This window comes from Protopterus annectens, chromosome 1.part1 (assembly GCF_019279795.1).
Source record: "Protopterus annectens isolate FY-2018-M chromosome 1.part1, PAN1.0, whole genome shotgun sequence".
Taxonomy (NCBI): domain Eukaryota; kingdom Metazoa; phylum Chordata; order Ceratodontiformes; family Protopteridae; genus Protopterus; species Protopterus annectens.
This window is the reverse complement of record NC_056726.1, coordinates 934,427,890-934,453,817: the sequence shown is the minus strand read 5'-3', so window position 1 is coordinate 934,453,817 and position 25,928 is coordinate 934,427,890. Positions and strand designations below refer to the sequence as shown.

Genomic DNA, 25,928 nt, shown 5'->3' with positions numbered 1-25,928 from the left:
GTCATACATGAATTTGTTTTTCCTGAAAAAGTTCAATACCTTTATTTTAGAAATAGAGGATATTTTGTATTTGTTTACATTGAATGTATAATGAGTGGGAAGTTTTTATTTATTTATTTATTTTAAATTTGTTAACCAGAGTAGAGCACCAATCCCATTGGACCTATTTGTACCCAGCTGTACCAATCATGAAACAAAACAAAGCTGCATAATACTAATATATTGAATCTGACATAATTTCAGTAAATAACAACAAAAAAATGTGCTGCAAGTAGTAATTGATGTAAAACATTTAAACAAGTATTGTAACAGAAATACATGTTTTATTTTTCAGGTTGGGATGGCTGGGGTTGTACAGATAACTCTGAGGCCTATTCGTATGGTTTTCAACTTCTTTCAACTCTCTTACTGTGCCTGAGCAACTTGATGTTTATGCCACCAGTTGCCATAGCAATCCGGAACCACTACCTCCTGGAGGCCTCTGTTTACATCTTTACCATGTTCTTCTCAACGGTGAGTTAAAATGAGACAAAATCATATCAAATATACTGAGATACCTTGCATCTGGGTGCAGTTATATGAATAACAAGGATGAGTCAAATACAACATAAGAACATTTTCAGGATAGAATTAATGCTAAAATTTAGTCTGTTTAAAGATTTCAGATTCAGTATTATTGGATGATGCCTCCAATCCAATAATACTGAATCTGAAATCTTTAAACAGACTAAATTTTAGCATTAATTCTTGGATGATGCCTATCAGTCTGCGGTGGTGGTGCTGCGGCAGCGTTGTCGCCTCATAGTAAGACGCTGTCCAGTTTGATTCTCAGCTAGAGCGTCTTCTGCATGAAGATATGCGTGAATGGGTGTACCTTCGTTGAAGGTTGTGCGTCAGGGCTGGTAACTCGGCATGTAAAAATCAACTACCAATCATTAGCGGACCGGAGTTCCGCTGTGGTGACCCCTAACTGAGAAAAGCCGAAAGACACAAATTATTGGATGATGCCTCAAAATTTTCACTAAATGGTAGGAACAGGACAAGTAATCATTAAGGCATGAATGGTTGGGAGGGTGGCTTAATGGCTAAGGTGTTTGCCTTACAAACACAAGGTGCAGGGTTTGAGTCTCACAAGGGATAATTGGCTAACCTTGAAATGGCTCCCAAGGGAAGTTAGCTTAGTAATAAACTATGAACTATGAAGGTGTATGCATGATACTGATACTACCATACTCTTAGTGGTAATGTGAGGCATGCCTCACAAGGATGAGTGCCTTATAAGTTCCTTGAAGAGCAGCATTAGCTGTACAATGCATACTCCTGACTGCCTCATTGTACTTAGGAAATGGGCAATGACTATTAATATGTACATTGATATTTAAAGTAACTAGTTTAGGTGACAGAATAAATTATTTTATAATGTATTTGGACATAAAATAGCCATTCTACAAAAGATTATATGTGTTGTTGACATGGTAAACAAACATACCCCTGTCTGGATTTTAAATATGACTGATGCTACATTCAAGTTGTCAACAGAAATGGGTATTTAAAAGCTTTTACATGTAATTTAGTAAAAAAAAATGTCAAAGTTATGAGCAATGCATTTGTGCATTTATAAAATGTTTGACAGCCACAAAGATGTTTTTCAAAAATTGTCCAGGATGCTAATTTGATTGTACCTCCTAACACATTTTGACATTGTCATTACAAAACTTCATCAGAAGCAGTCATTTTAAATTGTTGTGTACAGAGTTTTGTTACATATTTGTGAAGTCACTTTCTGGGTGAGAAGGTGCAGTGATGTTAAAACAGTCTGTAAGCTTGGATCCTAACGCTGGCATGTAAAAGCATGTTCCATAAACAAATGAAACTAATAGTCCTAATCATTTGAGTAGAGTATTGTACAGACTAGCAGTACAGCAATGAATTTTAAGATTATGTACTGCTGTTAAACTTTATCTGATAGTACTGGGTTTGACGCCTCATACTCTGCTTGCATTTTGTGACCCTGATGGTGTTTAATTAAACAGTGTAGCTGAGCTGCCTGTGAAAAAGATATACTTGTGTCTTATGGTTTTTCTTTGGCGAAAACATATAAATCCAACATTGAGGCTTACAGCTTTAGCGGTTGTCATCAATTCTATAATAAACTTTCAAAAATGATTTAATGATGTAAAGTAATATGAATTTCAAAGAGAAAATGCTGTTTAGACAGCAAAGGCACAATGAAATGTGCTGCTTCTCAGGTCATTAGAACAACTACTTTTTAAGTCGCCTTTTTAGGTTTAAAAAACTACAGGAGGAATGCCCACATGGGACTAAAACATAGGGCTGAATTTACAAAAGTTACTGCAAGGTGTATGGCTGGCATATACGGCATGCAGTAACAATTTCTGACTTGTAGACAACCCTACCAATGTGCTGCAACACTTTGTGGTACACCTCCATGGGGATGGGGAGGTTGTCTCTGCAGCCTACCACATATGCTAATATGAAATTCATGGGTGGCAGCCTGTGCTAATTTGCTATTTGTTCTGTACCTGGAAATGTCTGCAGTAAGAAAATCACTCAATCACCTGAGTTAGTGAGCATAGTCAGAAGTTTATGTTCAATCAGTCATGTTAGAGGTAAGTGCTTTAGAGGACAGCTAGTGCTGGGTGTGTCTTTGTGTGTTTATGTATGTGATTGCATGTGTGACTGTATATTGAGCTATGAGTGGTATAATGCACGTGTGTGTCTGTGTGTGTCTGTGAATGGGTAGGTGTTCTAACTATCATGGAACACTATGTACAGTAAAAATGTAAGAGATTCCTCAGGAAATTATGCAGCAGGCATTCTGTGGACTATTGTTCTTTGTTGTTTCTGTTGAAGTCTGGCCCTATGGCCATTTATGAATCTTATCCAGAATAACTTACGGAGAACATGAAATGTCAGAATTGGTTTCCTATTTATTTCTACCTCAGAATCTCACTTACAGCTTCACCATTTCTGAGTTCTCAATGAAACCATTTCTGATATGTTCATGCTTTCCATTGCATATAAGTGTGAATGGAAGTGCATAAGGGTGTGGAGTTTGGCGAGAACATCCTCTTAGAAACATATATATTAGCACTCAGTAGCAGACTTGCAGCTGCTGGAGATCGTCTGCTTACTCTAATGCATGGCATGTCTGCATACGGCTGCGTTATAAGGGAGGGAACCTGTGCATGTTATTTTGCTCTATTTACTGGCCTCTGGGGGTTGAATTCTTTATTTAGTGCCTAAAATTAATTTCTGTCTCCAGGAAGGTAAATATATTTTTTAGATGTTCTCTGGCTTGGCTTACAATCTCAGACACTAAAACATTTACACAGACCTTATCTTTACAGTTCATGAGCTCTTTCTATTTTTGCATTACTCAGTGGGAACAAGGTAGACCCCCTCTGTCATCCTTAGTTGTCTAATGGTAGAATAAAACAAGCAGATTTAACATAAAAAACGGATATGGAAGGCAGATAGTATGCAGTTTATTGAACTTTCCTTGTTTCTTATACGTTATTATTATAATGTAAAGCCACCTATTTATCTTTTCTTATGGGATTCTTCTGTCAGTGTGAACTCTGAATATTTGGTGGAGACTAGGCAGCTTGCTTATCTAAGTTTTGTTCCATAGCACATTACTCATCCTGTTTTACACAATGGCATTTTAATGTACTTCTCACTAACAGGAAAAATGTCATCATGTCTGTGTGGCCTGATCCAAACGAGGCCTTTTCAACCACTGTTCTAACACAAGACAAAATGCAATGCTAATGCACATTCTTAAATGAGAATACATAAACATTTGCTAGATGAGGTTTACAGAAACAAGAACATTTACATCAATGACAGGTAAGAGATGCAGGACAGGATTAACCTTGATGTACAGAGGTACATTGGAGGTATGTCATCGATTGTTCATGTTTTAAAAATAATGTTTTTCATTGAGCACTGATTTCATAATACTGTACCTTTGACACTCGGTGGAAGTTATTATCAGACATTACAGTACTGTGTTAAACGTCCTGCTGACATCCAGTGTAAAATCCAGGAGTTAAGGGCTTATACAGTAGCAGTGGCAGAGACAGTAAGAGTGAAAGGGATAGCAAGACAGACAAACAGAGAGTGAAAGAGACAGAGTGAAAGAAGGAATGCTTTTTTAAACCTTCTTCTTCTAGATCCTTCACCAGCACTGCATGGCAGCTCCATTAACTAATCCATAAAACAGGAAGGGTTAGGCATTACATACCCAAAGACATCTTTTCAGATTAGTCCAATGTGCAAAGTATTTATGAAACATCAAACCTTAGCAGGGGAGTAACCAGGATTTTTAAAGCTGTTTATCAGTTTCAAGAGTGCTGCAGTCTCTGATGGAGCAGCCAAGTATGATAAATGTGTACATAAAATGTTCTGTGCTTCTAGCTTTCCTTTTGGAAACTGACTATATTTTCTAGAGTACATACCCTAAATTCAGAAACACATTTACTAAAATTATTACTTTAGAAGCCTTTAAATAGGCAAAAATAAGAACACATCATGTTAGCTACAGTTATTTTTATGGCTTACTCAACTATATTATTTATTTTAACTTTATTTTTATTTATTTGTGAACTGGGCATATGTCCTTTTCCAGGGGACACTGGGAGCACTGTCTGGTTAAGTGATCTGTTTGTTTGCAGTTCAGACATTTGGTAACTCTGTGCTAGCCAGAATATCACTATGTTACGATTAGTTGGTCTGCTGTGACTTTCAAGGTAAATGCATGCCAAACTCAGTTCATCATTATCATCATCAATATCAGCCCCCTTTTCCCATTTTCTTTATGGGGTTGGGTTGTTGTGTTAGCAATCTCCATCTCTCTCAATTCAATGTCACACTTTAACAATCATGCCTGACTATTTTGGGTCTTCTCTTACACAATCCATTAATCTATTTGATGAATGCCTTCATTGCCTCATGTCTTCTCCAGGTCTGTCTAAATTGTCTTCACCAGATTGTCTTTTGCTTTCCTGCGTGTGTCCAGACTACCATCAATTGTTTTAATTGACCTGCTCTGCAGCTGGAGCTACTTCACATTCTGCTGTGATGTCCTTTTATTTCAACTATCCCAGAGTGAGCATCTTACCACCCATTGCTAGCACTTTATCTTCATCACTTTTAGTTTCCTCTACTCCTCTCCCTTTATTGATGTGATTCCTGTACCAGTACTGGTTGCACCACTGTTTTGTACACCTTACTTTTCATCTTCTTTGGCAGTCTTCTATCATATACTACCCCTAATACTCTGTGGAAGTTGGCTGTAGCCCCTCAATTCCAGCTTTGACCCCCTCATTCAGACTTCCCTTCTCCTCAAACACCCCTCCCAGGTACCAAAAGCTGTTAATCTGTTCCACTACTTTCCCTCCTTTCACAGTTATCAGCTTCTTCTGATTTTCCCCATTTGTTGTCATTACAGCCATATCGTCTGTACCTAGTCCCAACCAACATACCTTCAGTTTTGCTTTCCATTCCCCTATCCTTTGCTGAAGTTTGTGTTCATGCTCTGCATGTAATGCCACATCATCAGCAAACAGCAGCTTTGTTGAGATGTCCCTTCTGATTTGTTTGCCAATGTAGTCTTTCACCAAACTGAACAACAATGGTCTCAAAGATGATCCCTGGGGCACACACCCTCCCACTGGGAACCCCACTGTGAGTCGGAACACTGTTTGTCCTTGTGTCATTAGGTCCTTGTGCATAGCCTACACTAATTTTAACAATGTTTCCAGGACTTTGACACATCACAAGACTGTCCAGATCAACTTTCTTGGCACCTTGTCATATGCTTTATCCAAGTCTAGGAATGCGCAGTTGGACTCTTTCCTCACCTCTAACTTCTCTTCAGTTATCTATGTCACTGCAGACATTAGGCCATTTGGGCTCCATCCTGATCTGAATCCAAACTGCTCATCTCTCATCTCACTTCCTACTACTCTGTGTATTTGTCTGTCAATCACCCTCTCTTTAACCTTCATAAAGTGTGACAGTGTATGATACCTCTATACAGCTGACAATTCTGAAAGTCCTCTTTATTGTTTGTATACCAGCACTAGAATGCATTCTCTCCATAGCGCTATGAGTACCCTCAGAACCCATTTCTCCCCTAACTCTCCCAACATCCTCATCGTATCTGCTTGACTTGATCTGAGCCTGCTGCTTTCCATGACTTAATTTTACTTAGCACAGTTCTTACTTCCTCTAAGATGGGCTCTCCTCCTTTTTCTTTCATTGTAGGCTGTGTCTGGGGCAGTACAGCTTCTGTGTATTTTTTTCATTCAGTAGCTGTTAGAAGTGCACCTATGACCTACAATTGATATCATGTGGACTGGTGAGCAGGTTGCTGCTGGCATACCTTTTGAAGGGTGTCTGATAACTGACATCTTGATCTTTCTGTCTTTACCTTGCAACCTGATAGATTTTATTTTTTGTTGCTGTTGTGCCATCTGCTGAGTCACTTTCCAGAATGAGGTATTCTGATGCCTTGTTCTTTGTTGTTGCAGTTGCTTTCTAAGCCTCTTTGTAATCCAGCCAGTATTCCTTCATAGTCTGGTCCATCTTTTCTATCTCCTACTTTTCCTGCACTCCTTTTTTCTTTGATTTCCTGGACTTCTGTATTCCACCACCAGCTTTCTGTAAGCACATTATTTTCATATTTGGCTCAGACACATCTGCTCTATAGTCCTCACACATTCTATTTTGAGGCTCTCCCACTCTTTTTCAGCTCCAACTATTCATTTCTTTATGAGGTGATAGATCCCTGAGTATTACCTTTTCTTGTGCTATCTTTCTTGTCAACTTCTAGGTCTTCAACCTAGTATCTGTTGACCTTAGAGCCTTTTCTGACCAGTGCTTGTAGCTTATTGTGGCAACCAGTGGTTTATGCTGTGGGCTGAGGATGACTTTGCAATTGCTGATTTAGCCCCAATGTCCTTTCTTTACTAGGAGAAAGTCTACTTGAGTTGCATATTGTCCATGCTTGTATGTGATTTTGTGACTGTCTCTCTTATTGAACTACATGTTGGCCACCATCACGCCATTTGCCATACAGAAATCTAGAACGGCCTCTTCTTTAATTCTATTGCCCCATCCATATTGACTCAGGCAGGAAGTTTTCATATCTTGTTTTGTTTGTTCTGATATGTGCATTCAGGTCTCCCATTATCAAAACCAACTGCTACTGTCCTGCTTTATATAATAGGTCTTGCAACTGCTGTATGAATGCACCTCTTTTCATAGCTATCACAACTATACTATTGGGCATAGGTTAAGATTATGAACATTGTCCTATCCTTACACTGGAGTTTGATTTCCACGAGTCTGTCACTAACTCTAATGACATCCCTTACTGTCTTATGAAACCTTTCCCTCACCACAATTCCCAAACTATTTCCTTGTTTGTTTGTCCACTGAATAGTAGACTCTGGATCCCAGGCCAAGGGGATTTACTGCATTGGCCTTCTATCTTGTCTTCTGGATACAGAGGATGCCCAGCCTCTTCCTTATCATCATGTCATCCACTTCCAAGATGCATCCTGTCAATCATCTTATTTTGATAGTAGCAATCTTTACTTCATTTTTTGGCATGTTGATTGGGTTTTACAGAGAGCTATCCCAGGTAACCCAAGCTGGGAAGCTAGACAGTGCTAACCAATAACTTATTGATCCAGGACTGCTGGGTTTTATGGATGGCAAATACTGGGCAATTGAGACACACAGACCCTCTTCTACCATTTGCATTGGTTTGTGGCATAGCTCTGGTCCTTAACCCACTTATCATTGACAAATACCCATGCCTTTTGGCAACAATTTTCAATATAATGAGATCACCTACAGCCAATTTTACACCACTGATTCCCTAGCCCTGAATGCATGCAGTCTATTATTCATGTTCTCCTGCCTAGAAGGATACTGCACACCACAGTTAATGCCCAAAGCGGTTTGTCTATAAAACTCTTCCCCAATAAGCCCTATCTGGAGTTTGTCCTGCTTCCCATTCATGGGTTAGTCTGAGGTGGAAACCCCAACGCTTGTTTTATAGGTTGGACGAGCCCCACAGAGACACAGGAAGAACATGTAATCTCCACAAATGTGCTGTCCTTAGGTCAGGATCAAACCATGTACCTTTTATTTATTTGTTTATTTGACATTTGTTGACAGGGAATGTCAGACTGAGTTTGTGAGAGGCTCGGGGAGAAAAGCTCCACAAATTATATACTTATTGTTTACAAGAGTAGCATTCTTTGAGTACGTTCAGAGCCATAATACAGAGCCTTTAAAAATAGTGTAAAAACTGGCTACAAAAAGTAGCAATGTTTGAGAACATACAGAGCATGTAAAAAGTCATTAGTCTACACAGTTACTGTGTTAAGTAAGTACGTATAAGGAAGTAAGTACATATAGAATAAGAACAATAAGATATATTACCCAGAGTTTTAAAAATTCAGTCATTAGTCTATTTACACAGTTACTCTAAGTAAGCAAAGATACAGTAATATATATAACCCAGAGACAAGATGGATAAGAAGTAAGAACACTAGTTAGTTGAAGTAGACAAGAGAGCAGTTAGAGCCAGGTGAGTTAGAACATAGTAAGAGTAAGGGTGGAAGTAGTCGAGTAGTTGTGGATGGTGGTTAGACTGGACAAAAGGGTAAGGTAACTGGAAGATGGGAAGAGAGGAAAGATTATACTAGTTTTTTAAACTGAAAAGTTCACGAGTTTAATAGATATTCTTTTAGAACTTTTTTGAATTTGTGTATATGGGATATCCATCTGATGGGTATGCATAGTTTGCTCCAGGATAGGGCAGGAGATAGGGTAGAGTGGTACACCTTGTGAATGGGAAACAAAGACCTTAACCATTATGCCAATTCCCAAAATGTTATACTCTGTTCTATTAATGTTACTGTGGATTATAATGTATATATTGCTGTTCCATACATGGGACTTGCTTCTGATGTTTTTCCTCTTTCAAATGTTGATTTAATTGTATTCAGAATATGATAAAGTTATATAAGTCAACATAATGAGTGCTTCTGTTACGGCCATACAGACTAGAACCATACTGGATTCATACATCTGAGCATTATCGTCTTACTTAATTGTATGTGATTTAAAGATGGTACCGAGACAGGTGTGTCTAACAACAAATATGAAAAATCTAAACCTTATGAGATGAATTACTCTGTCTGCAAAAAGTGCTGTCAGTTTATCGTATTAAGTATTGTATGCCTGCTTGGAGAACTGATTTGTGTGTCAGGAACTTAGCTTCAATTGCAACAGTGGTCCTATTATAAAATGGCAACCCACACTAGTAAGATGGCTTGCATCTGTCTAATGTAGAGTCCAGATTCCTAAAATATCCAGCAGAAAAAAAAAAAAACACCAGAAAGACATATTTTCATACAATAGATAACATTTAGAAATTGATGATAAGGGTCAATAACGAAAGGAGACAACATCATGAATAGGGAAGGATAAGTAATTAGAGTAGGATGCATTTATTACCACTTCCCTAAACAAGGGGGGAAACAGACAGGAAAATATTTGAAGATAGCTTAGAATAATAAATAAAGGAGATATAGTATTGTTGGAACTTAATGTGTCTTTCATTATTGTCTCTCCTTCCCTGTCATTCTATTAATCACTGTTGTAACACTGTCTTCTTCACTAATTCTACTCTCTTCCCTACAAAATTATTTATTAAGACATATATAATCTATAGTGGGCAACCGTTCCATTTTCTAAATGCATTTCAGATAGTGTGATTTGCACAGTTTTGCAAGAAAGCATACATTTTCAGTGTCCTTATGTTTTCTGCCTGGCACATAATATGACAAACTGTTTTTATTATGCTACTTTCTTCATTATTGGTCTGCTTTTTTCCTTTCTCCCTTACTTTCTATACCTTCTCATTTCTTATTCTTCTTTGAAATGTTTCATTAGTGTTAATTCCCACCTTTGGGTACACTCACTGCGTGCACTCCACTCTTTGTGTTCCTTTTGGAGATCAGGTCCTCATATTAGTATTATGGTTGTACAAACCTCCAGGGATATTCTTAAAACATTTTCATTCTGTCTTCTAAGAATGCAGTCATTCATCTACACAGCTGAACTAGGTTAAATGTAATAAAAATACATTAGAAGAATGACTGTGAATACAGAGCATAGCTGTTGGTTCAGTGTTTGCAGTACATAGGTTAAAGAAAACATAGGTAGGTAGGTACTAGGCTATCTGCCCAAAGGCATTTATAAGCCTAGCCAAAATGTGTTGGCTTTCACCGCCCCCTTAGATAGCTTCAATCAGCATAATGTCCAACATGGCAGCCACTTGTTCTTCCTCTGTCTGGGCTAAGCCTCATCTGGCAAACACATAAGGTTAAGGTTTGATTCCTCCCCTTGAAAAAGGATCAGGAAAACAATCAGTGCATCTTTTTTGTGAGTGCATATTTCTGCAAGAGGGCAGGGAAGAACTGCTGCTATAAAGAGCTTATACTTATAAAATTACCAGTTAAGTTTTGACTTTCCCACTGCCCTTGACAAAGGACCAAGAACACAATCAGTGCGTCACTCTTTTGTGCTCATATTTGTTTGAGAGGGTAGACAGGAACTGCTGTAAAAAAAACTATGACAAAATTAATAATTAAGGTTTGAGCCTCCCCTACTCCTTGATAAATATCTGGGGATATAGCATGTTTTTTGAGTCTGTGTGTGTGTGTGTGTGTGTGTGTGTGTGTGTGTGTGTGTGTGTGTGTGTGTGTGTGTGTGTGTGTGTGTGTACCCATTCATGCTGGAGGAAAGGCACTGTGACACATTTGTGCCAGAGGGAAGGCAGAAATTGTTGCTATAATGTTTTAACCAAGATAATAATTGAGGTTTGACTCCCCACTTGAAAAAAAATTGGGAATAAAGACAGGATGTCTTTCATTTGTGTGCCCATTCATGCTCGAGGGATGTGCAAACTGATGTCATAAAGGTCTGGCAAAGTTAGTAGTTAGGGTTCAACTCTCCCCACCTCTTGCCAAGGGATAAGAAACACAATCAATGCTGTGATAAAGAACAGTTAATGATTGTCCCCTCCCCCTTGATATAGGATCAGGAATGCAGCTGGTGTATTTTTCTTTTGTAGGCGCATTAGTATTAGAGGGAAGGTAGGCACAACTGCCATAATGTTCTGACAAAGATAATAACTGAGGCTGTTTCCCTCTCAGCCCTTGATATAGAATCGAGAAGGACCACACTCAGCATGTCTTTCTTTGTGTACAAGTTCATGCTGGAAGAAGTACAGACACAACTGTCATAAAGCACTGAAAAAGTTAGAAGTTAAGACTTGACTCCCTCCTAAACAAAGTTAAGGAGCACAGTCAGTTTGTCTTTTTTTTTTGTTGTTGTTGCAGACATATGCTACAGTGAAATCAGGAACTGTTGATATAGAGGTTTGACAAAGTTAATAGTTCCTGTTTGACTCCATCCCCATCGACAGCCATATCTATTAACTGAAGATTTTTGCAGAATGCCCAGATTTTTGCCTCATATTTTTGATCTGTTCCTCATAAAATTTGTGGTTTTCTGACAACTCACTAAAGATTGAAGTCATTAAATAATGACACACATAGGTTCATAGGTTCAGAGGTTGTTAGGCTATTTGCCATAAGGCATTTATAAGCCTAGCTATGTTATACCCTTGTTCCCTTAATGACCAAGTTGTATGGTCTATATTTGCAGCTCAGTTCTATAGGTGACACCCCTGGGGTAAATTTACAGTCTCCCATCCAGCTGTCTAAGTTACTCTTAAATAGTTTGAGTTTCAGACATTATTTCCTTAAGAAAATGCATGCTAACACAAATTCTGTTATTCTATCATCTTTCTATGTTTATAAGAGCAATATTACTTGCACTAAGAGGTTGAGAAGTATGTTGACAGTTGATTGGCAAGACAATCAGTGTGCACATTTCTTCTAGATGGAATTTAGAAACTGCTGCCACAAAGCCCTAATAAAGGAAATTACAGATCATCTCATCCCTGTTTGACAAATAATCAGGAATACAGTCAGTTTGACTTTTTTTCTCTGTGTACATTCATGCTATAGTGAGGGCAGATACTGCTGCCATAAAACTATGACAGCGTTTTTACTTTATGTTTGACTCCTGTCTTTGACAGAAGATAGGGAGTGTAATCATGTATCTTTTAGTTAGAATAGGGTAGGCAGCAACCTAATTCTTTTTTTCTTTCTTCCTTCCTTCGTTATTAACCAGGTTAGTCCCACTAGGCCATCAGTTTCTATTTAGGGAAGAGTCAAGGTGGTAGTCAAACTAACTTGGGGAAATATGGACAGGACACTGGGGAACTCCCCTACTCTTTTTGCCAGTAGAGGACACTGGTAGATTGCTAGTGGTTAAAGGATTTAGGCGTGGAGGAGAAACGAGTGAGCAAGATGCTTAGTAAGGGTCGTATTGCATTAAATCTATTGCCAATTAGATGGAGGAAACTACAGATCTGAAGTAGTTAACTTCATTTGTGCAGCAACCTTTGGGAATCGGATCAGACCGCCGATCAGAGCCGGCAGTTTTCAACAGCTTTAGATTTGAGCTCCAAGCTCCTCCCCCTACCCATAATCCCCTGCCAACCCTGACTGACCTCAGATCTAGTTTGCCGCAGTTTCGTTCAGCAGCTTGATCCTGAGTCTCCTGGCGTTCTCGTCTCTTCGTGAGGAAAAAATTTAACTTTTTTAAATCTTTTTCTTTAATTTTTGGTGTGAGAGTGTGTTTAACCCCCTTATAGTCTAAACTCTCTTAGTTTACCTTAATTCTAGTTATCCTTCCCCTACCTTCGTGGTTCCGTCAGTGTTGTGTGTGTGTGTTTGGGGCCTTGTGTGTGTGGGTTACTTTCTCAGTATGTCTGAGGCCCCAAAGTTAATGTTCTCTAAGTGCACCGAGTGTGGCCATAAGCTGTCCCCAGTGGATGGCCACACTCGGTGTGTATTGTGCCTTGGGGTTGAACACCTGTCCTCTGGTTGTACCATTTGTGCAGCGTTCAACCCCAGGGCACTTAAGGACCGGAGATCTAAGCTGATTTTGGCGGGTCTTCTGCCTCCGGATTCGGCTTCTACCTCTGGTCCTTCCATGGCTCCCACAGTGGCTGCAGCGGCTGTCACTCCTGCTTCCCTCCCCCCCGGCCGGGACTCAACCTACCGCCTTAGGCTCAGAGGAGAGGGAGGCTAGGAAAGAAAGGAAGAGGGAGAAGCACCACAAGCTGCGGGCCGAGGCCTCCGCTTTGGCCCCCCCGGCTAAGCAGTCTTCTCCCTCCAGGTCTTCTGGTTCTCCTCCTTCTCGGATCCGGTCCCCATGCTTTTCACCGGGTCCTGAGGAGGAGGAGACCTGATCTCCGTCGAGGTCATCGAGGCGACACTCCCACCCCACCTCGGTGGCCTCGTCGAGATCTACAAGAAGTCTCACAGATGCAGATTTGGACCGGATGATGAGAACATTCCTCCAGGCCCAACTGCAGATGGGAGTGCTCCTGCTCCCCCCCCTCCGGGGGGGAGCTTGACCCCCTTCTTTGCCCCGATAGCTCCTTCTCCGTCCCGTTTCCCGGGTTCGGAGGCTTCGGAGCCGGGCAGCCTTGGAGCCGGGGGTGTGTCGGCGCCGGTAGTCTTGGGTACTTCGGCGCCAACACTTCCCTCGAGTCTGTCAGGTCCATTTTCTTCAGATCCGAGCTCTCAGAGCCGAGGGCTGAGCTTCGGATCTGGTGGTATCGGTATGCCTTCGGCTCCGTCCGGGTCGGAGCATGCTGGTCTGTCGGATCTGATCGCTTTGGCGCCGGCCCCAATCCATCCGTCTGATCCGAGGGAGAGTCTGCTTTTGGATCCCAAAGAGAGCAGCTCTCCCTCAGCATTCGACGTGGTGGAGAGGGTTCTGTCGAGGGATTCCAGGCCCCCAACCCTTGCCAGGGCTCCACCCTGCACTCCTTCTCAGTTGGGCCCGGCTTCCATCACCCGGCCCCAGGGACAGCCTGCTTTGATGTCTCAGATAGTTCCAGTGGAACAAGACGTTGCTGGTGAGACCTCCTCGGACAGCCCCCCCAAGGAGGTCCCTCACAAGCGAAGGTGCAAGAGGAGGCACCTGGACTCCCCCGAGTCCTTGACTGAGGACACGGATTTGGAGGAAGGGGAAGGCTCCCCAAGATCACCCTCGAAGATGTCTCATTTGGTGACATCATGGAGATGCTCAGAATAAAGGGGGGTGGTCTGCCCCAAAGCCTACCTCGGACGAATCCGTGTTCCTGGAGGTGTTTGAAGCAGGCCCATCTACCTCTTGGGTGTCCACTCCGGCCGACCCCCTGGTAAATTTGATCACTACCAGGGCGTGGAATGAGCCGGACACTGTGGAGCCAGTCCCCAAGCACCCAGACAAGATCCTTAGCTCACCCCCAGACAAGTCCCACTGGAGTAAGGGTCCCCCGGTAGATGCCATGTTGGTGGCGGTGGCCACCAAGAGGGAACTTGCTCAGGAGAGTCCCTCGGTTAATCCCCCGAGCAAGGAGTCTCAGTCAATGGACTGCCTAGGGAAGTGGGTGTTTAGTTCAGCGACCTTCTCAGTGCGGTCACTGAACTACATGGCACACATGCTCCGACTGCAGCGGGACCTTATTAAAGAGCATGCTGCGTCACCCCCCGAGTCCATGTCGGCGGAGGACAAATAATTGCACTCCACCTGGATGGCCACTCTACGATCCATATCTAACACCTCTATGCAGCTTCCGTCTCATGCCATGGAAGGAGCCACTAGAGCCGGCAGAGCGGGCCTTGTTATGAGACGTCAGGCCTGGCTCCGACACTGTGATTTCGCGGAACCCTTCAAGGCGTCATTCGCTAATGCCCCTTTTGATGGTTCTGCCCTCTTTGGCAAAACCGTGCGAGATACCTTGGTCCAGAGCAAAAAGGATGGGAAGGCGTTGTCTGCCATCAGAGTCCGCTTCTCTGCTCCCCAGAGGTCCTTTTCTAAGAACCAAAAGGGACAGAAGAAGATGTGGTTCCGGAAGTCGCAACAGTCCCATTCCACTCCGGACTCCCAGCCCTTCCACGGCAGAGAAGGGCAGGGTGGACACCGCCCTAGAGGCAGAGGGGGCCCACAGAACTTTGAATCCAGAGAACCCTTCTCGGACCAACCCACGCAACACCCCTGAGGGGTTGCCCGACTGCTCCACTCTGGAGGCAGTCGGGGGGCATTTCCCGAAGCACCCAGCAGCTTGGGAGTCCATCACGACAGACCACTGGATGCTTTACATCATATCCAGAGGATATCAGATTTCCTTCTCTCATTACCCACGCAGCCCCAGATACCTCCCTGATGTCCCACCCGATCAGAGGGAGGCCGCAGCAATGGAAATCCAACATTTGCTGGGAAAAAGAGCCATCCAACACGTCCCCCCAGACCAGTGCGTGTCTGGGTTTTACTCCAGGTTCTACTTGGTGCCAAAAAAGATGGGAGACTTAAGACCAATCCTCGACCTTTCTTCCCTGAATCTGTCAGTAACCAAAGAGAAGTTCCGCATGGTCACTCTTCAATCCATTCTCCCCCCCTTACGGGAGAACGATTGGATGTGCTCTATAGACCTCAAAGATGCGTACTACCACATTCTGATGGACAGGTGATCCAGGAGGTTCCTCCGCTTCTGGCTAGGAGCCAGACATTACCAATTCAGGGTCCTCCCCTTTGGTCTCACCACAGCCCCCAGGGTGTTCACCAAAGTGCTAGCAGTGATAGCGGCCCACCTGAGGCTCCAGGGAATTCCGGTCTTCCCATACCTGGACGACTGGCTCCTGACCGCCCCACAAGGCATCTACTCTGTTCAGCCAGAAACTACTTTCTCTGTCTAGCTCCCCGGCTGGGGATCACTATCAACATAGAGAAGTCATCTCTTACTCCGACTCAGACTATAGACTTCATAGGGGCCAGACTGGACACAAACAAGCTCCTAGATTTCTTGACCACAGACCGGCTCCTATCCCTGAGGCTACATGTGCAGGCCATTCTACAATCTCCAGCTCCCCCAGCAGAATTGGTCCTGAGGGCTCTTGGCTCGATAGCAGCAGCGATCAACCTATTGCCAATGGCACGTTTGAACATGAGGGTCTCACAATGGACCCTCCAGGTCCAGTGGTCCCTTCTTCACTACCCTCTGAGCCATCCCGTTCCCCTCAGCAGGGACTGCAAGAGGGCCCTCCTATGGTGGCTCTGATCTCCAGACCTTCAGCAAGGATGCCCCTTTTCTATGACCCCTCATGTAGCCACGGTGACCATGGACGCCTCCCGCCTCGGGTGAGGGGGGGCATTGTTCGGGCAGGACAGTCCAAGGCATGTGGGATGTCATGGAGACCTCACTGCATATCAACATCCTAGAGATGAGGACAGTGCTGTTAGCGTTGCAAGCACTTCAGGACCTTCTTCCCATAGGAATGATTGCGATTCAGATGGACAACATGTCGGTTGTCTGGTACATCAACAAACAGGGGGGAACTAGGTCTTACCCACTCTGTCTAGAGGCCATGAGGGTGTGGGAATGGGCTGTCTCCACCAACCGCTTTCTCATAGCAATGCACATTCTGGGATGGTCCGCCATCCTAGCGGACAAACTAAGTCGCACCATCCTGTTACCATATGAGTGGTCTCTGAATCCCGAGATAGCGAATCGGATCTTCGCCAAATGGGGTCAACCCTGTTGCGATCTCTTTGCCTCTCCCTCGAACACAAAATGTTATGACTACTTCGCTCTCATTTCCCCCTCCGGGGAACCCCCGAGAGACGCTCTGGTGCATGCTTGGCCTTCCGGTCTTCTTTATGCTTACCCTCCTCTTCCTCTAATGCTAAAGTTTCTTCAGAAAGCCAGTTGGTTGGGGAACAGGATAATCCTCATTGCCCCATTTTGGCCTCTTCAAACCTGGTTCCCTTACCTTTGGTCTCATCTCGTGAATCCTCCTTGGATTCTGGATCCCCGTATGGATCTAATATCCCACCCCCTAGATGTCCCAGTCCCGAACCTGGACAACCTCAAGCTCACGGCTTGGCTGCTCCAGTTCCACTCATAGCTAGGACTCCCGGTATCTCTTCCCCAGTTAAAACCATTCTGGTAGCTGCGCACAAGCCTTCTACTAGAAAGATCTATAGCAGCAAATGGAAACGTTTCTCCATTTGGGCGGAACGCAAAAATTTGAATCCTTTTACAGCTCCTCTGCCCGCTGTATTAGACTTTCTGTCAGGACTGTTTCATCAAGGAGCTAGTTCCTCCACAGTCAAGGTCCAACTAGCAGCTATCTCTCATTATCACGTTGGAAATGAATTGGGCCCTTTGATCACCACGAAATTGTGTAAGACCTTTTTGAAGGGCACCTTTTTGCTCTGACCCCCAGTGAAGGAGGTTGTCCCTCCTTGGGATTTAACGTTGATGCTTCAGGCCTTGACAGCTCCCACATTTGAGCCTGCAGCCTCCATAGATCTTAAATTCTTATCATGGAAAATGGCCTTTCTTGTTGCTATCACCTCGGCTCGAAGGGTCTCTGAATTACAGGCCCTATGTGTAAAACCCCCTTACTTGACCTTTCACAAGGATAGAGATTACCTCAGGACCAATCCCTCCTTTCTTCCCAAGGTTGCCTTTGAGTCAAATATTAACCAGTCCATCAACTTGCCGGTCTTTTTTCCTAACTACCATAACAAAGGGGAATACAAATTACATTCATTGGATGTGCATAGACAACTTCGCTTCTACATCCACAGGACATCTGGTCATAGGAAATCTGACCAGTTGTTCGTCTCCTTTGCCAAATTTAACTTGGGTAAACCTGTATCAAAAGTCACACTCTCTAGATGGATTTCACAGTGTATCCTTTTAGCATACGACAGTTCTGGCAGGCCCACACCTCAAGGAGTCCATGCCCACTCTACTCGATCTATGTCTACCTCTGCGGCTTTCAGAGCTAGAGTTTCTTTGGATGATATTTGCTCGGCAGCCACTTGGGCTTCATCTCATACTTTTATCAATCACTACAAATTGGACATTATCTCCAGAGGGAGAGCATCCCTTGGCTCTGCAGTGCTCCGGAACATTCTTCCATGAAGGCCGCCCAAGGTTCAGGTAGCTGGGGACTCTGTCCCAAAGGTTGCTGCACAAATGAAGTTAACTACTTCAGATTAAGAAGTTATGTACTCACCATAACGTTCCATCTGAGTAGGTAAACTTCATTTGTCAGCAACCGTCCCTCCCTCCTGCCCCCTCACTTGCGAATGTTCTCATACTCAGGTCCATGGGTTTTACCCATTTATCTTGGGATTAATCATTGCTAGCAGTTTTCTGCTGTTGGGCAAACTTGATATGAGGTCAGTCAAGATTGGCAGGGGATTATGGGTAGGGGAGGAGCTTGGAGCTCGGATCTAAAGCTGTTAAAAACTGCCGGCTCGGATCCGAGGTCGGATCCGATTCCCAAAGGTTGTTGACAAATGAAGTTTACCTACTCAGATGGAACGTTATGGTGAGTACATAACTTCTTATTAATGTCAATATATCTGGATAATTGCTTGATGAAGCATTGCACAATCAGGAAAGAAACTGAACCACTGGATGACTCAGACATGTTCTAAGATGAAATTATCTTGAGATGTGAAGGGAATCAAGCAAGGGAATATCATCATTTAGACACATTGGAGTGTTTAACTGAGGAATGTGCCAAAATTGTAGTAGGTGCAGAAGAGCTGGCCCAGTGAACTTAATCCACAGTGACGTGTTAGTGTATAGTGTATGTATGAATAAAATTCATACGCTGCAGCAACAGCTGCCAGATTACAAAAAAAAAAAAGATTACGTCAAGCAAAAACTGAGGCAGGAGGAGAGCAGTAGTGAAAATTTTATTTTATTTTAGTCCGACTGAGCTGAAGCCCTTTTTCAGTAGAGGCCCAGGGTGAAAAGCTCCACAATTACAAAAATAAATGTGTAGCAAAACAAAACTCGGATACATCAAAATTATAAGTGAATTAACATAGCATGAAGTGCATGATTAGCAACCCCAGGCAGTATATGCATTCTCACATTAATAGAAATAAGCAGTACAATCACTTCAAAGAAGAAGTCTCAAGTTACTTTACTAAGATACGCAGCACAATCGCTGTAAATTAAGAGTTAACTTTTTAATCATAGAATATTAGTGATGGAAAAAAGAAAGGAAGTTAGTTGAGAGGGAGGTGATGAGTATGGGGTGATCAGTCAAGGAGGGTAGTTACATTGACAGATCCATGTCCTGTTTAGATGATTTTTTAGTAGCAGCTTTGAATTTAAGTGAGTGGTTGATATTTCTAATATCCAAAGGAAGTTTATTCCAGGATAGGGCTAGGGACTAACTGTAATTATTTTGTCCATTTTTGTTTTAGGTTTGTAGATTTGAGGAAGATTTTGTTCAGAGCTTTGCAGGGACCTTGGTGAGGAGGAGGAGGCAACTGAGGCAATGTTGTGACAGAAGGCGGGCACATACAAAATAGAATGTATCATTTGAAGCTGAGAGAGAAGAAGATGGTAGGGAAATTCTAGCCAGTTTAACCTTTTAAGAGTAAGGCAGTGGTGCATGTGGTAGGAATAATCTGCTGTGAATCATTGCAACATTATTGTAGGTGGATTTGAGTTTAGTTATTTGAGTGGCTTGAAGGTTAGACAGGATTTGTGAGCCATAGAATAGGCTTGGGAGGAAGTAGGCATGGGATAGGGAGATTTTAGCTTTATTGAACAAAGATTTTTTTGTTCCTGTAAAGAATTCCAAGTTGTTGGTGTGTTTTCTTAATGTTGTTGAGAATGTGCACATCATATTTCAGATGGTCATCAATGATGACCCCTAGTAGTTTGGTGTGTGATTCGACGGAGATAGATTGTGGGTTGAGATTGAGAAGGAGGATGTAAGATGTTTCATAGTTTTGGGGATGAAAAGTAGGAGTTTAGTCTTTTTGGGATATTTAACTGTTTCTTAGTAAGCCAATTTTTGATGGATAAGGATTTCTGTGTCATTATATTTAGGTTGGAAAGGGAATCAGCTATGGTGATAACTGTGGAGTCAGCTGCATATGGCACAAGTGATGACGGTGGGCAAGATGTATACAGTAGGTTGGTAAAGATGTTAAATAATAATGGGCCAAGGACAGATCCTTGAGTTACACTCATCTTGACAGGTAGAGCAGGAGAAGTTGCAGAGAGCCATTTAACAGACTGAAGTTGGGCATTAAGGTAATTAGTGAACCTGGAGATAGTGGAAGTGGATAAGTTTAGTTCTGAGAATCTGTACATGAGGAGGGGGTGGGAGATGGTGCTGAGCACTTTTTAGAGATTGAGAAATAGACATGAGACAAGTTTGTTGTGGTGTCTAGCTTGGGATATAGTGTTTACGAAGGAAATGAGGGCATTGGAGGTGCTATGTTTAGGGGAAAGCCATGTTGTGTGGGGGTAAGTAGGGTCTCTTGTAAGAGGAAGAGAAGGATTTGTTTGTGTACACATTTATCAAGAATTTTAGAAAGGGGGGATAGAATTGCAATAGACCTGAAGTTAGCAAGTTCTGAGGAGTTATGCCCCTTGTGGATGGGTAAGGTATAGCAATGTTTCCAGATATTGGATGCTTTAGATTAAGTAATGGACCGGTTAATGAGAATGGAGATGGGGAAGGCAAGAGAGCAACTTTCTGGAGTAAGAGTGGTGGTAGATTACCAGTGGAGGGGGAACAGGATTTAAGCTTTAGAAATAAGGATTTAATCTAGTTGGTGGATACAGTTTTCAAAAAGAAGGCCAGAGAGGGGTTGGAGGATGTGGGAGGGTCTGGGAGGACATTAGCATTTGGGATAGAGTTGGTTTGAAGGGTTAATTTGCTGATGGTGTTGATATAAAAAGAGTTGAAGTTGGTGACAGTTTCTAGTGGAGTGTTATTGGGGCATGGTTGGGGTGTTGAGAGGTTAGATGGATGATGAATTTTATTGATGGCGTGCCAGAATTTATTTGGGTTAGTAAAGTGTGAGGTTGGAGGGTTATTATAGAAGTTCTTCTTGTCATTAGAGATGGATTTCTTAGTGAGGTTGCAAAGTTCTTTATAGTGTTGGAGGTGGGAGGGGAGTTTGGTTTTGGAGCAGATCCTCCAAGCTTTGTCTTCTTTTAGCATTAAGGAGTGGGTGGTGAATGTAAGCCAGGGGGATACAATAGATTTTACTCTAACAGTACGTAAGGGGGCAATGGAGTTGAGAATGTTAAGGAGTATGGAACTGAATTTTTGGATGGCATTCTCAAGGGGTAGGTATCTAAGGAAAGAGAAGTTGGTAGCTGAGAGATGGTTGTTAAGCACATCAGAGTTAAAACTGGACAGTTTGCGACAAGCTATGAACTTGTGTTATCTAGTATAGTGTGGAGAGAATTTGAGGACTTTGACTGGACAGTGGTCACTGAGAGCATCAGTCAGTCTTTCTGAGAAGAGATATTTATGGGGATGAGAGACTAGAATACAGTCAAGAAAAGAGGTAGAATTTGATGACTTGTTAGTTTGAGTAGTAGTGGAAATTAATTGGGAGAAGCAATGTATATAAATATAGGACGTAGGAGTATCTGAGGAGAGGAATAGCCAATTAATGTTGATGTCACCCAAGATGATAGTTTCATTAGACAAGTATTAAGTAAGCCAAGAGAGAATATTTTCTAGTACAGGGATATTGTCAGTGAAGGGTATGTAAATTGCAGCTATGGTGATTAAATTGTGGACATTGATTTTGCAGTTAGCAATTAGCAGTTTGGCTGGCAATGGACAGGGGATGGGAATGGCTAGGGGGTTACTGTAAGGTGGTTAGAGAACATAATAGTAACTCCTCCACTTTTTTTCCTGGGTTCTTTCAAGTCATAAGATGTTGTACCCTGGGGGGTAGGAAGTCTTTGTCAGGAATGTTGGATTTCAGCCAAGTTTCACAGAGAGTTATGATATCAGGAGAGTGATGAGACATCCAGCCATGGAATTCACTGATTTTGTTCACAATATTTCTGATGTTCATGGGATACAGAGAGAGGTGTTTTGTGGGAATGGTAGGATGAGGAAAGGTGGGGTATTTGGGCATTGAACCAAAGGAAGAGGGGTTACCAGGTCCAGGGTTGTGATGGATATCACCAGATAGGAGAAGAGTAATTTGAGTAGAAAAAGAGTTAAGAGGTGGGAGGAGAATGAAATAAAATTTCACCTTACTTTAAGGGAAGATTGAGGAGCTAGGGGGAATTTTGATTTTAGGAAGATAGAAAGCTGTAGAATGGTTAGGGAAAGCTATACATACATACATACATACATACATACATACATCATCATCATCATCTTTTTTCAGCTGATTTTGTTAGGGGTCACCACAGCGGATCATCTGTTTCCATTTCTTCCTGCCCTCTGCATCTTGCTGTCACACCAACCACCTGCATGTCCTCTCTCACCACATCCGTAAACCTTATCTTAGGCCTTCCTCTTTTCCTGTTACCTGGTATCTTCATCCTTAGCATCTTTTTCCCAATATACTCAGAATTCCTCCTCAGCACATGTCCAAACCAGCATAATCTTGCCTCTCTGGCTTTGTCTCCAAACCTTACAACCTGGGCTGACCCTCTTATACTTATTCCTAATCCTGTCCACCCTCGTCACACCCAGTGCAAATCTTACCATCTTTAACTCTGCCACATCCAGCTCTAACTCCTGCCTTTTTGTCAATGCCACTGTCTCCAATCCATATAACATAGCTGGTCTCACTACCCACTTGTAGACCTTCCCTTTGACTCTTACTGGTACTCATCTGTCACAAATCACTCCTGGCACTCTTCTCCACCCACTGCATTCTGCCTGTTCTCTCTTCTTCACCTCTCTTCCACACTCACCATTACTCTGAACTATTGAGCCCAAATATTTACACTCATCCACCTTCGCCACCTCTACTCCTTGCATCCTCACCATTCCTCTATTCTCCCTGTCATTGACACACATATATTCTGTCTTAGTCCTGCTGGCTTTCATTTCTCTTCTCTCTAGAACATATCTTCATCTCTCCAGGGTCTCCTCCACCTGTTCCCTACTCTCACTACAGATCACAATGTCATCTGCAAACATCATAGTCCACAGGGACTCCTGTCTGATCTCGTCTGTCAACTTGTCCATCACCATTGCAAATAAGAAAGGGCTCAGAGCTGATCCTTGATGTAAACCCACCTCCACCTTAAAAGCATCCATCACTCCCACCACCGAGCTCACTGCTGTCACACTACCCTTGTATATATCCTGTACCACTCTTACATACTTTTCTAACACTCCCGACTTCCTCGTACAATACCACAACTCCTCTCTAGGCACCCTGTCATATGCTTTCTCTTAAGTCTACAAAAAGACAATGCAACTCCTTCTGACATTCTCTGTACTTCTCCATCAACACTCTCAGATTAAACATCGCATCTGTAGTGCTCTTTCCCGGCATGAAACCTAGCTTCCACTACTCTTTCCCATAACACCATGCTGTGACTGATCAATTTAATACCTCTGTAGTTATTACAGCTCTGCACATCACCCTTATTCTTAAAAATCGGTACCAAAACACTTTTTCTCCATTCCTCAGGCATCCTCTCACTTTCCAAGATTTCATTAAACAATCTGGTTAGAAACTCCACTGCTATTTCACCTAAACACCTCCATGCTTCCACAGGTATGTCATCTGGACCAGCAGCCTTTCCATTCTTCATCCTCTTTATAGCTATCCTTACTTCCTCCATGCTAATCCATTGCACTTCATGATTCACTATCCCCACATCATCCAATCTTTTCTCCCTCTCATTCTCTTCATTCATCAACCCCCCCAAAGTACTCTTTCCATCTCCTCAACACACACTTCTTGCTTGTGAGTATGTTTCCCTGATTACCCTTTATCACATTTACCTGCTGCACATCTTTCCTAGCTCAGTCCCTCTGTCTAGCCAATCGGTATAGATCCTTTTCTCCCTCCTTACTGTCCAACCTTTCATACAACTCTTCATATGCCTTATCCTTAGCCTTCCTCAACCTCTGTCTTTGCCATGCACCTCATCTCCTTATACTCCTGTCTACTTTCTTCATCTCTCTCTGACAATCCCACTTCTTTTCTGCCAACCTCTTTCTCTGTATACTGTCCTGTACTTCCTCATTCCACCACCATGTCTCCTTGTCGTCCTTCTTCTGTCCAGATGTCATACCAAGCACATTTCTAGCCATCTCCCTTACTAGCTCTGCTGTAGTTACCCAGCTATTTGGTAACTCTTCACTGCCACCCAGTGCCTGTCTTACCTCTTCCCTGAACTCCACCTCACAATTACCCTTTTTCGATTTCCACCATTTGACCCTTGGTGCTGCCCTCACACTTGTCCTCCTCTTCTTGATCACCAACGTCATCTTACAAACCACCATCCTATGCTGCCTAACTACACTTTCACCGGTCACCACTTTACAGTCTCCAATCTCCTTCAAACTGGCCCTTCTACATAAAATATAATCCACCTGTGTGCATCTTCCTCCACTCTTGTATGTCACCCTATGCTCCTCCCTCTTGTTAAAATATGTATTCACCACAGCCATGTCCATCCTTTTTGCAAAATCCACTATCATCTGACCTTCTGCATTCCTTTGTTTAACCCCATACCTACCCATCAGTTCCTCATCCCCTATGTTCCCTTCACCAACATGCCCATTGAAATCTGCTCCAATCACCACTCTCTCACCCATCATGACTTCATCCAATTCACTCCAAAATGTTTCTTTCTCGCCCATCGCACACCCAAATTGTGGAGCATATGCACTAACAACATTCATCATTACACCATCAATTTCCAGCTTTATAAACATCACTCTATCCGACACTCTTTTCACCTCCAAAACACTCTTAGCATACTGTTCCTTCAGGATAACTCCTATGCCATTTCTCCTCCCATCCACACCATGATAAAACAATTTGAACCCACCTCTGATACACCTAGCCTTACTCCCCTTCCATCTGGTCTCTTGCACACACAATATACCAACCTTCTTTCTGTCCATCATTTCGGCTAGCTCTCTCCCTATACCAGTCATACTGACAACATTCAAAGTTCCGACCCTCACTACCACAGTCCTAGCCTTTCTCCTCTCTTCCTACCTTTGGCCATGCCTTCCACCTCCTCTCCTCCTTCGGCCAACAGTAGCCCAATTTCTGCCAGCACCCTGTTGGCTAACAGTGCTGGTGGCAGTCATTGTTAACCTGGGCCTTGACCGATCTGATATGTAAATATTTACTGGAGTCCACATGAATAATTTGGCCAAGTTTTATGCCGGATGCCCTTCCTGACGCAACCCTCCCCATTTATCCGGGCTTGGGACTGGCACAAGAAATGCACTGGCTTGTGCATCCCCAGTGGCTGGGTACATACATATATACATATTTCAAGCACAGGCATTAATGCCCTTCTAGCTTGCCAAGATACCAAAACACTTGTTCCCATAATAAGTGTCCAAGCTGTTCTTAAAAATATCTAAACTAGTACTTGCTTTAATGTAATTTGGTATTCTGTTCCATGCATCAGCTACTCTGTCAGAAAACCAATTAGTACACTTCTCATTCCTATAGAATGTTCTACATAGGTTATCTGATGATTCTCTAGTACTTTTGATAACCTGAAACATTCCCAGAGGTAGTTGTGTCTAAATGTCCTATATACCTAAATAAGATCTCCTCTCAGATTTCTCTAAGAGACACTGTACAAGTTCAGATATTTTAGTTTTTCCTAATAACTTAAATGTTCACATCCATGGATGCTCTTGGTCTAGTTCCACTGTACACTTTCCAGT

The 25,928-nt window shown here is 42.7% G+C and overlaps 1 protein-coding gene across 2 annotated transcripts in view; it reads left to right on the top strand.

Moving 5' to 3' along the window:
- The window catches only part of TMEM8B (transmembrane protein 8B), a 2,953,746-nt gene that overhangs the window by 2,359,385 nt on the left and 568,433 nt on the right, over positions 1-25,928 (top strand). For both annotated transcript variants that reach the window (XM_044079042.1, XM_044079038.1), the window contains exon 10: positions 335-513. In XM_044079042.1, coding sequence (XP_043934977.1) covers positions 335-513 — 179 coding nt within the window. The remainder of the gene's footprint in view (positions 1-334; positions 514-25,928) is intronic.